The 16784-nt window shown below is 39.7% G+C and overlaps 1 protein-coding gene across 4 annotated transcripts in view; it reads right to left on the bottom strand.

Annotated features, from left to right (window-relative positions):
• Positions 1–1901: 1901 nt before the first annotated feature.
• slc8a4b (solute carrier family 8 member 4b) overlaps positions 1902–16784 on the bottom strand; it is a 134333-nt gene continuing 119450 nt past the window's right edge. For all 4 annotated transcript variants that reach the window (XM_086284399.1, XM_086284381.1, XM_086284391.1 and 1 more), the window contains 2 exons: positions 15230–15502; positions 1902–8684 (listed from right to left, as the gene is read on the bottom strand). In XM_086284399.1, the coding sequence (XP_086140525.1) occupies positions 8305–8684; positions 15230–15502 (653 nt within the window). In that variant the 3' untranslated portion in view covers positions 1902–8304. The remainder of the gene's footprint in view (positions 8685–15229; positions 15503–16784) is intronic.

The raw sequence follows: 16784 nt of genomic DNA on the forward strand, positions 1-16784 counted from the left end.
GTTAAAATTATAAATATATATTTTAACTCAAAAGTACAGTTTTTAAATTTAATGTCGCTGAAACAACAAAATAATAAAAAAAATAAAAACATCTACCTGATTGAGAAATTACTCCTCTTTGGAAAAGAGAGTTTATAACAGAGAAATCTTTCCAAAATAAAAGCTATACTATACGCTTCTTCTGGGCTATATTCTCAGCAGCGTATTAAACATATCAGGTCCCCATAAGGAGAATCATGTGCTAACGGCTGTCTAAATGACTCGGGTAAAGTTTGTAGCATGCTGCTTGTTGTTTTTGTCTGCTTCCACTTGTCTTTGCACTAGGATGATGTCGGAGTAAATGTGCAGTCATATTTGTTGTGTTCCCACTAGTGCTGTCAGCGTTAATCTCGTTAAAATGACATTAATGCCATAAGGCGGCAAATCTCCGTTAACGAGCAACCGCGTGGGGCTGGACGGCATTAACATGTTAACAAGCTAACTGCGCTAACGCACTAGTTCCTATCAATTGAGCATTGCGTGGCACATCCGACATACTGTTTTACTTTTGTCCATGACGCGCTTGTTAGCCCTGCGACAGACTGGAGACCTGTCCAGGGTGTACGCCTCTTGCCCTATGACAGCTGGGATAGGCTCCAGCATCCCCCGTGACCCTGAGAAGGATAAGCGGAAGCGGATAGATGGATATATGTACAGTCATGGAGGAAAACAGCTAAATGCAAATTAAAAGCATGATAAGTGGATTATGTTTCCTTTAAAACCTGACCTGTATAATGTTGTCATACCTGGAAAAAAGCCGTTAAGTTTGGCTATGATCAATCCAACATGGTGTCTGGCAGCAACGTTGTCGCTTATTGCATCTCAAAGAATTTTGTCATAAAGCTTCTCACCTGTTTGCATCCATCCTTTAAATTACTGCCATCTTATGGCCACATTTGGCAGTTGTCTGTGGCAGGTGTGATTCTGCTTGACTCCGCTTAATATTTCTGCAACACTGTGTTCAACCTCCACATCATCTAAAAATTCCCTAAAATACTCCAATTATAATTTCAAAAAACAAAAAAACAAAACTTTACAAAGTCATGCACAGAACTGAATTCAGTTCTGTTTCCCTTTTTATAAGTTACTTAGATCATGATGATCAGACTGTAATATACTGGATCTCTGTTGAATACTTTTATCCTCCACATCTTCTAGGAACTAGTTCATTCATATCTCAATATATTACAAATGCTTGAACCAGTTCTTATATTTCACTTTTCTACTCTCCCCAGCATACCTCATTCACCAATTCTCAACCATTCACACAAACACTTTAAGCTTTCTATCTAACACTTACCTACATTCACACTGATGGATACATCGGAGAGCAACTTGGGGGATTGAACCACAAACTTTCCAATCAGTAGACCACTTACTCTACCCCCTGAGCTTTAATCATCCCGTACATAAATATATTCAAATAGACAAATGTTGTTTTAGTGATAACATAGCCAATCATTTTGATGACTTTGTTTGCTGATGACACAGTCATGTTCAGAGGTTTGCAGGTAACCCACTCTCAGAGTAGCACATCATTAGATCCTTGAGCTACAGGCCAATATTAATGTTAATGAAAAAACTGTTACAAACCATGTAACAAAAAACTGTCAGCTGGTTTTAAGTTTAAAACTCTCAGCCTGAAAATGGCTTTTAATTTTCTAAATTAAGTAAAATATTGCTTTTTCTGGATGTCTGCTGCAGAAACTGTAGATGAACATTTTTATAGATGATTGCAATTACAGGTATACACTCAGGGTAAACACTTATCTCAAGTATGATTGATTTATTTACTAAAATAAGCATCTTAATGGTGAAAAAAGACTTTCTCTCCATTATTAGAAAAGAAACACATTTCTGAGCATTTTCCAGTCACGTTTTATTTAATTTTTGAAAAAAAAGAAAAGTTTGGTCTATATATCATGTTTCATATCATGTCATTTTCAGCATTTAAAAATACTCTTTACTACGACATTTCCAACATCGAACGCTGTATTCTGAATGACTTTAATTCATGCAATAACACACTCTTGCACAGTATGATATGAACAGCTCACACATATGCACACATCCATCCACACACACACACACACACATCCATCCACACACACACACACACACACACAATGAAAACAATAAGAGTACACTCTTATGTTCTTGTTCTACTTTGTGAGGGATTTTTTTTGTATCAATTACAAAAATCACCAAAACAACACAAAACAATGCAATGAAAAGCACAATAATAAAATGAATGAAAAAATACCAGATGTTTATATTAAAAAGCACTTTGTGAGCTCATAAATAGGGCGGCGTAAGTATACATTAAAAAAAATATAAGGTAGAGAGCAACGTAGTGGCTAACAATGGAGGGGGTGAGAACTGGAAAAAAAGGGAGAAATACTCTTTTATCTTTCACACATGGATACACTACATATGGTTTCAAACCAGAAACGTGGCAAAGCACAAAAATGCTAAAAATGTGTTCTTTGTTAATTTGTTCAGGTGTTACAACAGATTTTTTTACATATATAAGCAAACATTTGGTAAAGTATACAACAGACTCGTCACTGTGTGAAACAGACTGATGTCTTCATGCGCCGAGACACTCAAAGTTCTTGAAATAAATTTTTACTCTATATAAATGAATACAGACAAAATATTCCAAATTATCATTGACAAATAGCTCTGTAGTAATGATTTACACTATTAATACTCAGCTCATTAGACTGATAAGTAATGAATAACATTCATTTTTTTCAAGGTTAGGTGTTTTGTCTGTATTTATTCATGGTTTTTTTTTTAATTTTTTTATTTATTTTTAAATAATTTAATCATGTCTTCTATTTTACACATGGATCAGCTCCTGGATATTTATGTGATCAAATAATAGTTTGAAAAATAATACAAACTATGGAATAATAGATCTTGGAAAAATGAATGAATGACAATAGCAAAACACTGCTGCTGGTTTCCAGGTTTACCTGAAAACAAATACTCTTAAATAATCTTTCCATTTCAAAATTCAGATATTATCTATTCAGATAGATGCAGTACATCTGTTAAACTCCACAAAACAAACACAGGCACAGACCCTTTTTTCACAACCGGTTGAAAAAGTGAGGACAGACCAAAAGGGTCTCACTTTCCAAAATGTCCTTACTGTAGTGGTCTACAATACCATCTGGTCCTCACTATGATAGCTGGACTAGAACACACACACACACACACACACACACACTGCAAATCATATCATTACACTTGATTGAATGAGTTAAATATTTTTAACAGCTGTTGTCACAATGTAAATACTTTTAAGTGTTAGATTTTTTCCACATGGTTCCATTTTCATCTTCTGAATTTTTTCATATGAATTGATGATGAAATATTGTGTGCAAGAGCGTGTGTGCCTGTAGTCATCAGTCAGTCAAGAGATGTGGAGTCTGTGACCTCAGTGTACGACAGGCACTGCCAAACTCCACTCACATACACACGCATATTCGTTTTTAAAGAAAGGTGCCAGCTTTCCAGTCTCGATAGACAGCCAGATCGATTATATATATATAATCTTATTTGACAGGTACAGACACAAAGACACCTTATGGGGGTAGAGTACCGGCCACAATTTACCTGCCTCTCTATCTCCATTTCAGGCGCACATGCAGGCATGTACACAAGGGAGAAAATCAAATTTCCAGGCCTTTTTACTGTGGGTCAGGTTGGCATTCAAATTCATTAATCTAGCATATGGGAGTCAGCTAGGGACACGTGGGGTGAGCCCTTGTAAGGAGATTACAACCCACACAGGTGCACCAGCACACAAAAAGGCACAGACAGACATAGACATACAATGGATACACATGCAAACGACGGGAGGCAAAAAACACATGTTGAGTAATATACGTGTGACAGGGGCATTGTGTTGACATTGTTTAGGTCCATTAGGTGAGTGGAAGGGTCACTGCAAAGCAAATGTGGCCACTTTTGTCCTAGAATGAAATCCTGGTGGGCGTGGTCTCAGCAACGTTCCCACTGATCAGTTGTGAGAGATGACTGGAATGGTCTGAGCAGTCAAATAATCTCAAATTAATCGAACAGACTTGAGATTTTGGACTGATATATTATCACCATTGTCAAAACACCAAATTAGAGAATCTTCTGGAAGAATCAAGCTGCATGAGAACTGAAAGCTAAACAACTTATTTCCTTTTTTTAAACGTGACAGTCGTCCATAGTCTGTCACATTCATTAGAACAAGGGCAAGTGAGAAATATAAGAAAACCTCTCTCTCTCACACACACACATGAAGTGTCTCGCACACACCAGCAACAGTCAAGAAGACAACGGCTAGCAGATAGATGGTCGCTAAGCAACAGGCAAAAGACTAAAAATATGGTCGCATTTCTTCATTCACTTAGAGAGCAGGCACACGCACAAACTCACACACACACGCAAACACTTTCAGTCGTCCTCCAGCAAGGCTTATCAACCTTTAAAAAGCCTACATTTCTAAATCCGTCCCAGTATTCCTGTGGCGTCAGCAGCACTATTATCCTGCCCACTCATTCGGAAACTGGCAACTGTTACTGAAGCTTAAGTCATTGAGGAAAAAAAGAAAGAGTTTGGCCCTAGTAAGAGGCTGGCAATGTTTGGCAATGTGCAAGTCATGCCAAACATTGAAACACTGACCTCGGTCGTGGAGGGTTCAGGCCTAGGTTTCAACATATTATGTGCTGAGACCAAATAATTACAGATCATTAAAGGGTGTGAATGTTAAATGTTAAAATGAACAGCCTCAGCCGTGAAATTAGCAATTTTAGCCTCGTACAAATATGACTAATTCAAGAGATTTTTAAAGTTGTCGTTTTTTTTTACTGGTAAGGCTTAAAGTTAGGTTGAGATAGCGTCCACGCCCCTATCAGGCAAATGTCAACGTACAAACACACATATCTTAGTTTCACTGTGACTTATCATTATATATTATATTTAGTGCTGTCAGCGTTAATCTCGTTAAAATGACGTTAACACCATAACCGCATTAACGCGGCAAATCTCCGTTAGCGAGTTAGCGCGGATCGCCCCGTGCGTGGGGCTGGACGGCGCTAACGTGTTAATGAGCTAACGCATTAACAAGCTAACGCATTGTCAATGTGCAGCCCCATGCGTGGGGCGATTCGCGCTAACTCGCTAACTGAGATTTGCTAATGCGGTTATGGCGTTAATGTCATTTTAACGAGATTAACGCTGACAAACTATCAACAACCCACTGAATACTTCCAGTTCACATCTTCCCAATGTGGCAGTTTGCAAAATTTGGCTTTCAGACTATCCCCACCTTTCACATGGACAGTAGAGTTGCCTTAGGTTGACTTAACATGACCTCAGCATCTGAAAGGCTGAAAACGTCTTGACCAACGCCCTTTTCTACAGGTGTTGGGACAGGACATGTCATCATGTTTAACTTCTGTAGAACAATGTTAAATCTTTGCAGCTAAAAGGAATATGGCAGATGTCCAAACTCTATCATTGAAAGTGGGCTGGGGAAAACAGCTTTCCTTTATTTCCTGCAGCAAAAGATGTACCATAGAAAGAGTGAAGTTGCAATGGATACAGGAATGTTTACCCCCATAGAGCAATGCCTGTTTGCACCAATCACCCACTTATCTTCCATTTCTACATCCACCGAACTTGGCGGGGCTGTATCAGAGGCGTGGATTGGTCACAAATTAAGGCGGCTTTGTCATGTCTGCATTTATACGGGCTGACAGCAGTGAGTGGGCTGTCCATATTTAACAATAAGGATGGCAGGCAGGTAAATTGTTGTTTTCTGTCCTATTCTTGTGTCAGTCAACAAACCAAAAAGCTAAATTATTGTTTATCTCAGGATGATTTTTCTTGAAGATCTCCGTCAGCATGGTGGGTAGTTGAGAGAAAAATCGCCCACTTCCTGCAGAGTATCTCTTTCTATACTGTTTTCAACAAAGGGAAGTTGGCGTTTAATAATAATCTACACTGACAAGCCATATGCCATCCCTTCTGTCCAGTTTCGGTCCAGCCTCCGGGCAGGACCGGGCTATTAACACCACATAATGCAGATCTGGGCTTTGACACTTTAAACGACAGACACGGATGACAAAACAGTTCACACGATACATGGCCTAATATTCTCGCTTTTAGCTATTCTGAATATCTTACTTTCACTTCCACGCACACCACGCCTGAGTTTCACAGAAAAAAAAGTTTCACGAAAACATAATAAATAGCACAGTTTTACCCATAAAATATACCAGATCATTTACCACATATATCTGTAGTGTGAACATTTTTATGAAATTCTTGCCAGTTATTTTGTTTGTTTGTTTTTTTTTTTACAAACTACAACCAGCAGCTTGTAGACTGCACACTGAAAACGTGATCTGTGACTATTTTCTTCTATCTCATCTTTGGATACACACACTTGTGATTTATATGTATATATATATTTTTTTTTTAATTTTTTGTTTAGATTACAAAGAAATGTCCCGACTGGAGCAGAACAGTCATGTGATATTTCAGAGCTGCCGTACATTTCCTTCAAAGTGTCTCACTCTCCTGTGGTTTTATGTTCACACTCTTCTTGTTGCATTGGGTTTCCTTAAAAATGTCCTCTCGTTTCTCTTTGTTTCAGAGAAAAAAGTCCACGTGAGTCTTTCTTGAATACCTCCAGAGCTTTACTTACAGAGTGGGTCTTAAGATAGAGGGGATATCAATGACTTCTCGCACACACATCAACGACAGTTTCTGTTATCATGTACAATTAGAAACACTGGCTGTAGTCATGGTTCTGATTTGTCGTCAACACCGTCGTCTCGCAGTCGATCCTTCGCTCCGATTCTTGTGTTGTTCATCGACGGCATCACAGAAGTCCCTGCTTGGCTCAAAGTTGTTCACATTATCCGTAGTTTAAAGTGTAAACAATGCACCTCACGATGTGTCGTGCACAAAGCTTCAGCTTTTTCTTGGTGGACTGTTCTTGTTGGTTCTTCCTCCCCACTTTAGAGATTTCTTCACTTGAATTTGTCTTGTCCATTATCAGATCACGCTGCATTTATACGGTTTTTCATTGTTGTTATTTTTTTACAATTGCACGGTAACAACATCAACACGTGACGCCACTCAAAAGTTTAGTAAAAAGTGTGGGAATTTGGCATTAAACAGATGCCAAAATGAAACAGAAACTGGCTCAATTAAAAAGAGGGCAGGTCGGTCGGTGCTGACTACAACATTTCATCAACTTTAAGACTTTATTCCTACGGGGAAGATAAAAGTAAGGCAAGAGCAAGGGTCTGAGGAAAGTGTATGGTGTGTGTAGGGACTATTTTGCACAGTGTACTGAGGAAGAAAAGAATAAAAAGACAAAAATAAAATAAAATGAAAGGATGTTCACTTTTCATCTCGCCCGCAACTTGGTCCCCGCAACTGCAGAATCACCCAAGGGCCCCAAGAGTGTGTATATGTGAGTGTGTGTGTGTCTGTGTGCATTTGGTGGAAGAGGGATTAAAAGTGTGAAGTCACTGTCAGTTTTAGAGCTCAAATGTTCAGACAGGAGCGTCCACTGATACAGTAAAGGTGGAGGGAGCGAACGAGTGACTAATACAGGGCAGTAAAAGGTTTTTACCACATATTCTTGTTTATGCTATACACACTTTCTTCTTTCTCTATTTCTGTTTCTTCTTGTCTCATCTTTTCCATTTTTATATCTCACTTTAATCCTCACTCTCAACCTATTTTCTCTTCAGAAGCCAGCTGATCGTCTTTTCGTTCCAGCTGTCTTGGCAGTATATTAGGACAACATGAGCCTGTACACTTTGTTGTCAACTGCTGATTTTAGAAGCACCCTCAAAAGTCAGTTTTATACCTTTTTTCCACGATGTTACATTTTAATTTTATGTATTCGAGAAGTTTCGTCATAACTAGACCAGAGGGAGGGGCTTCCTGTCTAAAAGAGCTGCTAATGTAGAATAAATAATTATTAATTTGGACATTTGGCAAGTTTTACTGTTTATGAGGACTCACTCTCTGTTTTTCAGGACAGAGAGGAATGTAGGGAAAAAACACATCTGATGAAAAACTGAAATAGTCTTTGGACGGATTTAAAGATTTCCTGAAAAGTCGGCCCATATCGATCCATCTCGACTCCCTCTTTCAAGACTGCTGCATCGCTCTCTCTCTCTCTCTCTCTTTTCATATTGGCAGTGGGCCTCTCTCTCCCTCTGCTTTCCTTTCCATTTAAAACCCTGGTATATGGCAATAGGCCTCCAGGGAAGCCAGCAGGATGTAAATCAGCCACAATGAGACAAACATCAGCGACGTTATTATTTTGCAAGTCCGCGGCCCACCCAGCTCGCCACCGGCGACTGTTGCCCGCCTCCGGTACAGAAGCGTGAGCACGCTCACCACAGCTAAGATAGTGAAGAGGGTGACAGAGAAGGCCAGACTTCCTGGGTCCACCTTGAAAGGTTTGCCCTTGGAGCGCCAGGCGATGGCAGCGATGGTCCATGCCACGCCAATGCCCAGAAAGACGTTAACCGCATTGGAGCCGGTGACGTTGCCGATGGAGGCGTCAGCGTACTGGTCCTGGATGGCAGCGACCTTGCTGGCAAATGTGTCTAGAAGAAAGAAAGAAAGAAAGAAAGAAAGAAAGAAAGAAAGAAAGAAAGGCTTTATTGTAAAACCCTTTTTTATGCTGCCTCATTTTTAGGGTTCTTTCTTCTACTACGTTCATCTTTTCAAAACCTCAGAGCAACCGCTTCAAACTACAATAGAAAAATCAATGTGCAAGATTAGAACAAGGCATAAAAGCAAAGCATAGACCTAGCGTCAAAACAAGACAATGACACTGTGCCAACCAAAACTATGGAAATTACTTTAATTGAATAAATTTTAGATGTATTTTTGTGCAGGACTTGCTCACAGGCTGCTGCAAAAAGCTAAAGGTAACAACTGTTTTCCACTTAAAAACATACAAGTGAACATCATGTCATTCAAGAATGGAAAGAGAAGCATAAAGACAGGACAAAACTGTGAAGTGGTTGTTCTTTTTTACAGGCAGACACTGATTATCAGTCTAAGAAAAAAAAGTTACAACACCTAGGAAGAAGAAAAGCAACTGTACCGATAACTGAGGACATAATACTCAAAGACAGACAAAGGACGAACAAATGCTTGGGTGACAGCCAAATACAGCAGAAGATTTTATAACCTGCATAATTTAAATATGCAATGCTGTCAAATCCAATCAGTAGATATTTGGTTACACTGGTGCTTATCCAGTCAGCTATCACGAAGATGATGGGGAGTCATACATAAGATTTTATAAAAAAGGTTTGTTGCAGACACTGGAAGTCATTGATGAGTGAAATCCTGACATTTCCGGGAATATCCTACATGTCAGTTAAAGTCAAACTCAGTTCTTCACTCTTGGTAGATCACCTAACACTTGCTGACATCTTATACACCCACAGTTTCTATGTATCTGCAAGCCCCTTTGCAACCACAAAGGTCAGTTCCTCCATTCCTTTTGCATAAATATTATCACGGATGTGTAACACTGTATGTGTAATTGAAAGGATTACACACTCACTTGCCACTTTTTTTAGGTACACCTTGCTACAACGAAACCATTGATACAAACAAACAATATTGTTTAGTTTTAAATGCCTGTGATCTATTGTCCACGAGATCATGCTCTAACAGGAGCAGCACCTGGTCTTTCGCTGCTGTAGCCAATCTGCTTCAAGGTTTGATGCACTGTGCATTCAGAGATGCTCCTCTGCAGACCTTAATTGTATTATGTGATTATTTGACTTACTGTTTAATTCCTATGAAGTCCTATGAAAGCCATTCTCTGACCTCTGGCATCAACAAGACAAAGAACTGACACTCATTGGGTATTTTGCTTTTTTGGATCATTCTCTGTAAACCTTAAAGAGGTGGTTGTGTTGAAAATCTGCTGTTTCTAAAGCACCCACATTCAGCCCATCTGTAAGGTGGCCCTGAGAGGCCAAATGGACTACAACTTAAGAAAAGATCAGCAATAAGAAAAACGCTGCAATAGCACACAAAACACAACGGAAATAGGAAGAAATGAAAACGGAAATAGAAAAAACGAAAACAGAAATAGGTAAAAATAGATTTCTAAAAGCACAAGGGAAGTGTTTCTGGGGAGGCAATAACCCGACGGACCAGTTGCAGGAACCAAAATATGCAATAAGAATTGTGCTGGGAGACACTTAAAAGAAGTGGAGGATCTATCGGTAACTGTGTTAGCCTAACTATTAGCCTAAAAATCTGTCATCAGTATTATATGAATCATGAGAATAAAACACATCTACCATGTTTTGGGCGCCTGCAACTGGTCCGTCGGGTTATTGTCTCCCCAGAAACACTTCCCTTGTGCTTTTGGAAATCTGTCTTTTCCTAATTCTGTTTTTGTTTTTCCGATTTCCATTGTGTTTTGTGTGTTTTTGCAGCGTTTTTCTTATTGCTGGTCTTTTCTTAAGTTGTAGTCCATTTGGCCTCTCAGGGCCACCGTACATCTGGCACCAACAACTATCAAATACACTTAAATCACCTTTCTTCCCCATTCTGATGGTCAGTTTGAATTTTGGCAGATCTTCTTGACTATGACTGCATTCGCAAATGCAGCTGTGATGTGATTCGCTGATTAGATACATGCAATGACGAGCTGTTGAATCAAAGCAACTTACAAAGTGGACGGTGAGTGTATACTGGATAAGGAAATAACAATCTGTCAGCCACAGTTAAAGTCTCTTAGTCCATATTTTTGTAATCATGCTCCATGGAGCTGAATCAGTGGTTTAATGCTGGTTGCTCAGTGGTTGCCCTGTGTCCAGGTTATATCTTTAGAGAGAAATTTCCATCCCTGTGGGATCCCTGTGGAATGATCATTTCTGTGTTCACATTGGGTCACTGTTTGAGGCGAGAGCCTTTAGAGTTACATTATCAAAATTTATGTGCATTTAAAAAAGCCTCAGGAGGTTTGCGTTGCTCCGCGATACACATTTTTGTCAGAAATGGATTCACTTGCCATATATCGTTTTTTTTATGCACACTGGGCAGAATTAAACATCACTTGCATTAGTTTCAGAGAAGATTTACTAGTCCTGCTGCAATTTACAGTTGTGTTCTGGCATCAGAACAACCAAAATCAATGTAATAAATGCTGTGAAATGCTGTAGGTGTACACTAAGTGTGCTCTGTGGTGCAGGATATGTGAGGAGAAACTGGATGAAAAGCAGAGAGACTACAACTGGGTTGGCAGGGAATACCGGCGGAAGCTGCTGCCAGTTACTGAACGTCTGTTTTTAGACAGGCTGGTGAGAAGAGCCTCAATTTTCATTTGAATGTCAGTGAGATTAGCTGAAATTCGTATCCCAACATTAAAACTGTCCTCAAAATTTTTTCGGGGGGGGACTGTAATCCTGCTGGGGGTAGACGACACAAAAAACAAGTGTGTGTGTGCACATAGGGGCAGCCATATAACTCCACATTACTGCCTCCAAATAAGATCATCAGACACATGTTAGAGATGCAGTGGGACAAAATCCAGCAGCATCACAGACTCTGAATTAGCAATGTTTCTTAAAAGGAATCAGTTTGCTAAAGAAATATCTTCACTTGTCTAAAAAGCAACTTAAATCCCAATAGGTGCTCAATGAACATTTATTTGCTATTTCATATAAGGCTGTTCGATATAAGATATATATCGGATGACGATATGAAAACGTCTATCGTTTCATTTTACGCTATCGTTTGTTTCGTGGTGTCGCAAAATAAACTGTTTACGGCAATATTTTTCATGACTTTGATGGTCACTGTAGTTTATTAATTTCTTAAAGCTCTCTCTTTCTCTTATATTTAAAATAACCACGCTACAGGCGGATACGCGACTGTTTTTCCACGTTGTTGTTAGCAACAGTGACGGTAAACCCAGCGTGTGGCTCCGCCGTCCACTTGTTTATTTTCCACATAAACCTTTCACAATAAAGCTGAAGATCCTGTTGGGATTTTTCAAAATAAACTGAAATGATGACAAACAGGAAGAGCAGTTGAAACAAATCGAGGACCTTATTTCTAAACGAGGGGCTACCTCTGTAGCATGGACATGGTTTTGTTATGAAAAGTATGACACGGACCAGAAAACTGTACTATGCAAATTATGCAGGAAACTGGTCGGTGAAAACACTCGACTCCAGGTACACGACGCCCAGCTGAAAACACTTCACACGAGTCGAGTTACCCGAGATTCACAGAATTTACAGAAAATTTAAAATTTTTGTGAGATATAACTTTGTCGGGACAATAAATGTCTAATATCGGGATATGAGATTTTGGTCATATTGCACAGCCCTAATTTCATATGTTTAAAAATAGAAAACAGAACTGTCATGGTTGTGGGTCTCTGACCCAGTGTTTTGTGTTTGTGGACTTTTTTGAATCTTGATAAGTCATTATTGTGGTATTCTTAGAGTTCTCATATTTCCTAGTTTAGTTTTCTTCGTTTATGAGTTTCTGATTCTTGTGTTTATCCTTTGTGGTTCTGGTTTAGTTTCCCTTATTGTTTTGTCCTCAGTGTTTCCTGTCTTGTTATGATAGTCTCTTGTCCTGCATGCATTGTTTAGTTTTCCTTCCCCTCTCTCGTTGCGTCTGATTTGTTCCTGCTGTGTTTCTCTCCTGTTTCCCTCGTTATCCTGCATGTGTATTTAAGTCTTCAGTCACACTCTGGTCGTCGTGGTCTCCATGTTTGCAGTGTGTTTCTTGTGTGTAGTTCATGTTCCTTTATTGTGTCCTGGTTGCAAGAGTCTTAGTTCTAAACTTGTTTCTTTTAGTGTTTTTTTTTTTAATTTTTATTTTTGCACCACATCTGACTTCTTCATCACAGCAAATAAAGCTGCCTCTTAGATTTAAATCCCCCGTCTCTGAGTCCTGCGATCTGGTCCTGCCTAGCCAGCCACACAGGTAACAATGATGAGAACAGCCTGTTTAATGCTCTGGTGAATGTACGCAGACCTACTGGAGTGTCATCTTCTGAACATCTTCATTTGGCTCGTATAAACTCCTTTCGTCCACACTATTCCTGCTAAACGGTCACAAAAATATCTAAAAGTTCTCATTTGATGAACGAGGCTGTGCAGATTTTTATTGTTATACTAAAACAATTTAAATCCTCTGTTGCAGCAACTTCCCACAAAATTCCAAAAGGACTTTCCACAGTGAAATTCATGTATTTAGACCAAAGGAAGAACAACAACTAAATCAATATTATCCAAAAAGTCAAAAATCAGTTCACACAGAGATAAACTTCAGGTATGAAGCAGCGTATGAGATGAAGACTGCAAACCAGCGTCAGCATTTGTTCACCACGGATGCACATATCAAACACCACTTACCGTTTAAATACCTCAGATGGCTACAAATGAGCTGTGCAAACCTCTTAAACAGGCAGAAACATTTTTGCAGCGTGCAGCTTTCAAACCATCAGCGTTTGCTCTCTAATTGCCTGAGTCTGCAAATTCTGTGTAAATTGGGCCGATAATCCTGGAGTGTGTCTCCAATCAAATAACACAGAAATGCTTTTATGAATCTCGAGGAGGACAGAGAGAAGAGAAGGAGGAGGGAAGGGCGCATGTCAGAGAAATGGAAACGAGAGAGCAGATGAGTGTTGCTAACAAGTTTTAAGGAGATCACACACGCAGAAGGCAGCAAACACTCCCTGTGAAAGTCATAATGGCCCGCTGGAGATGCTGCATGCTAACTTGCGGCTCCTCGACAGGAAAAGCACACGTTTTTACCCACACGCACGCCTGGTTTCTACAGCATACACAGGTCAGAATGATGGATGATCCAATAGCAAAAACACTAAGAGGAGGAAAGAAAGAGCGGAGTAAGGTAACACCAAGTCAGAGTAACAAATTGACCAGAATGGGGCATGAGAGCCTAACAGATAAGTGGGGGGACTATGAGAGACTAAAGAAGGAACAGATAGAGATCTGGCTGGGAGTGAAAGTGATCAGAGATTCACAACAAGAGGGAAAATGAAAACATTAGAACCTTGCAAAAGGAAACGCGCTGATTTACGGATCTAAAATTCCCCTTCGCACACCATAACATGGTTGTAGAAGGAATTGATTCAAACACTACTTTCCAGAGACCTCATCACAAGCCATCCAAGTTACCGCCCGGAAGAGCAGCACAGGAGCCGTTTCTATAAATCATACGAAGGGGCAACAATAAACCTGCTGACGTTAGGAATGAGGCAGGGAATTGAATGAAAGTCTGGGGACGATCTGCCCACTCCGGGCAAGAAAAAAATCCGAGGCTGAAGGCTGTGATGGAGCCGGAGTTTTACAATTATATTTTTGATTTCGATCCTGGAAGTCAAAGCGGCTGCTATTGAAATCAGGCGCAGGAGAGAGGCTTGTGTTTGTTTATTTACATCTGAACTTTGGAGGGAAGACGCAGCTCATTTCATGTCTGGTGAAACGGAAAGCTCGAGTGTGGTGTAATGGGAGGGGAGGAATTTGTAACATGGCAAACGTGGAAAATAATCACTCTGCACCACTGTGGCGTAACACCGAGCCATCTGTTTCTGTTTGAGTCCCGCTAAACCTCTCCTCATACCTGTATTCAGATCAAGCTGCAAGCTGGGAAAATCTTCTTCCTGCTTGTTTTCAACAACCGCACTCATACACAGGCATTACTCATAATAACCCACAATACCACATCTAAATGTAACCATGTGTCTAACTAATTTTTCATTATCTAGCTAAACTAACCCTAACACAATCAGACTAAGAGGTCACACAAAGGTGGTGGTTATGAACTTAATAGGTTAAATCAGGGTTTTTCAATCCAGCTAAAAGCGTGTTCTCAGGAAACGGGTGGTATTTATCCATGCTGACCAATCATCAGCATGGATAAGACACTGTAACCATTGTTGAAAGTTTGTATTTTAACCCAATCTAACCAAGTTGTTTGGAAGGTGAAACAATATAAAAGAAATAAAGATCCCAGACACGTTTTCTGATGTGTTTGATGAGCTGGCCATTGATGAGCGTGTGGTGGTGAATGTTTTGGTGCTTAGATTGGGATTTAAAGTCAAATAATAAGGCTCTTCCCCACTCATCCTCACCTGGCACTGATGTTCCCAGCGCTACAAACACCACAGCCGTCACCGAGTCTTTCAGTCCTATCGTGCAGCCGAAGTGAGATGCCAGATCGCCCGTGACTGCGGTGAGGACGCCGATAAGCGATATGGAGACGATGAAGCAGGCCCAGCCGTTCCAGTACTCTGTGGGAGGGACGAAGGCGAACAGAACCTTCCAGAAGACGGTGAGGAAGTGCATGATGTAGTCGAAGCAGGAGGGCAGCCGCTCCTCGCCGCTCTCCTCCTCGTCATCATCTCCTTTGGGTAGGTGGGAGATTGAAACGGAGTAAAAGTAACAAGACGATTAATAAAAAGGAATGAGACAAAAAGAAGAAACAAGACAGATAAACTTCAGCTTTAACTCTAGTAAGAGACAGAAGTTTGATATCTTTTCTTGTCACATTTATCTCCTAAGTCTCTTGATTAGCTTAGATTAGCATAAAGACTAAAAAACAGCTGATCTATAGCTTTGCTTAAAGCACCCATTTAGCAGCACTTTAAATCTCACTCAATTTGTATTTGACATTGTTTTAAATGTTTTAGTCATGACTTGATGAAAAGCAGCTGGTATGTAGCTGTAATTCACAAAAACTACCCAATATAAGCAAAATGGCTAACTGCCTGAAATACCTCCCCAACCTAACATTTTAATTAGAAGCTAATAACTTACGTCATATTAATTGATAAGCTTTAGAGATTATAGAAATATATTTAAATTAAGAGTGAGGGGTTGTTTTAAGCAACACAAAATGCTGTATTAATTAAATGCTATAATGTACCAATAATTGTGCTATGTTATGCTAATCTAGCTTGCTAGTAGCCCATACTATGCCCATATATGAGAGCTGTTTCATTCAATCCCATTCCCACCAGTTTACAGAGTCAAGCATGCAGCCTTACTTTCTGCCTTTACAAATATTTGCAAAAGAAAATTTTTTTGAGTGTGATACTGTAATCAAATGTCACCATAGCAACTAGCAAGTAATTTTGATACATTTCTTCTGTCCAAGATATTCCAAAGTGAATTCTAAGGGATATTATTCAATAGTATATAAAACCTGCTCTACTGATTCAATACCCTCTCATCCAACATCAGTTTCTGCCTACGTATCCCCCAATTCGGATGAATGGGCAGAAATTCCTACAGACACACTCCAAAGAGTGGAAGCAGTCATAACTGCAACTCCATATGTGCATGAGTAACATGCAGGTAGAAATATTCTTTTGTCCATGTACTGCATTTCCTACAATGTCAAACTACTTTACATAACTAAAACTGAATCAGACTTCTGTCTGTGACAGTAAAGAAACAGACTATGAATGTAATAAACGAAGCTTATGCGTAAGTTCAATAGGGAAGATCTGTAGTCACTCATCTGTCTGCTTCCCAGGTGTTGATGGATAATCTAAGCTTAGATTATCCACATCACTTCCACTTTCCCACGCTGTCAAGCTGATTGTGACATCACATGTCTAGTCCAATCAGCTTTCTGCTGGCCTTCTTCTGACCAATCAGCTTTCACTCTGCATACTGTACATC

Source organism: Aulonocara sp. 'chitande type north' Nkhata Bay, linkage group LG3, assembly GCF_057382095.1.
Source record: "Aulonocara sp. 'chitande type north' Nkhata Bay isolate Kocher_YH1m ecotype deep benthic linkage group LG3, A_spYH_male_GT1.1, whole genome shotgun sequence".
Taxonomy (NCBI): domain Eukaryota; kingdom Metazoa; phylum Chordata; class Actinopteri; order Cichliformes; family Cichlidae; genus Aulonocara; species Aulonocara sp. 'chitande type north' Nkhata Bay.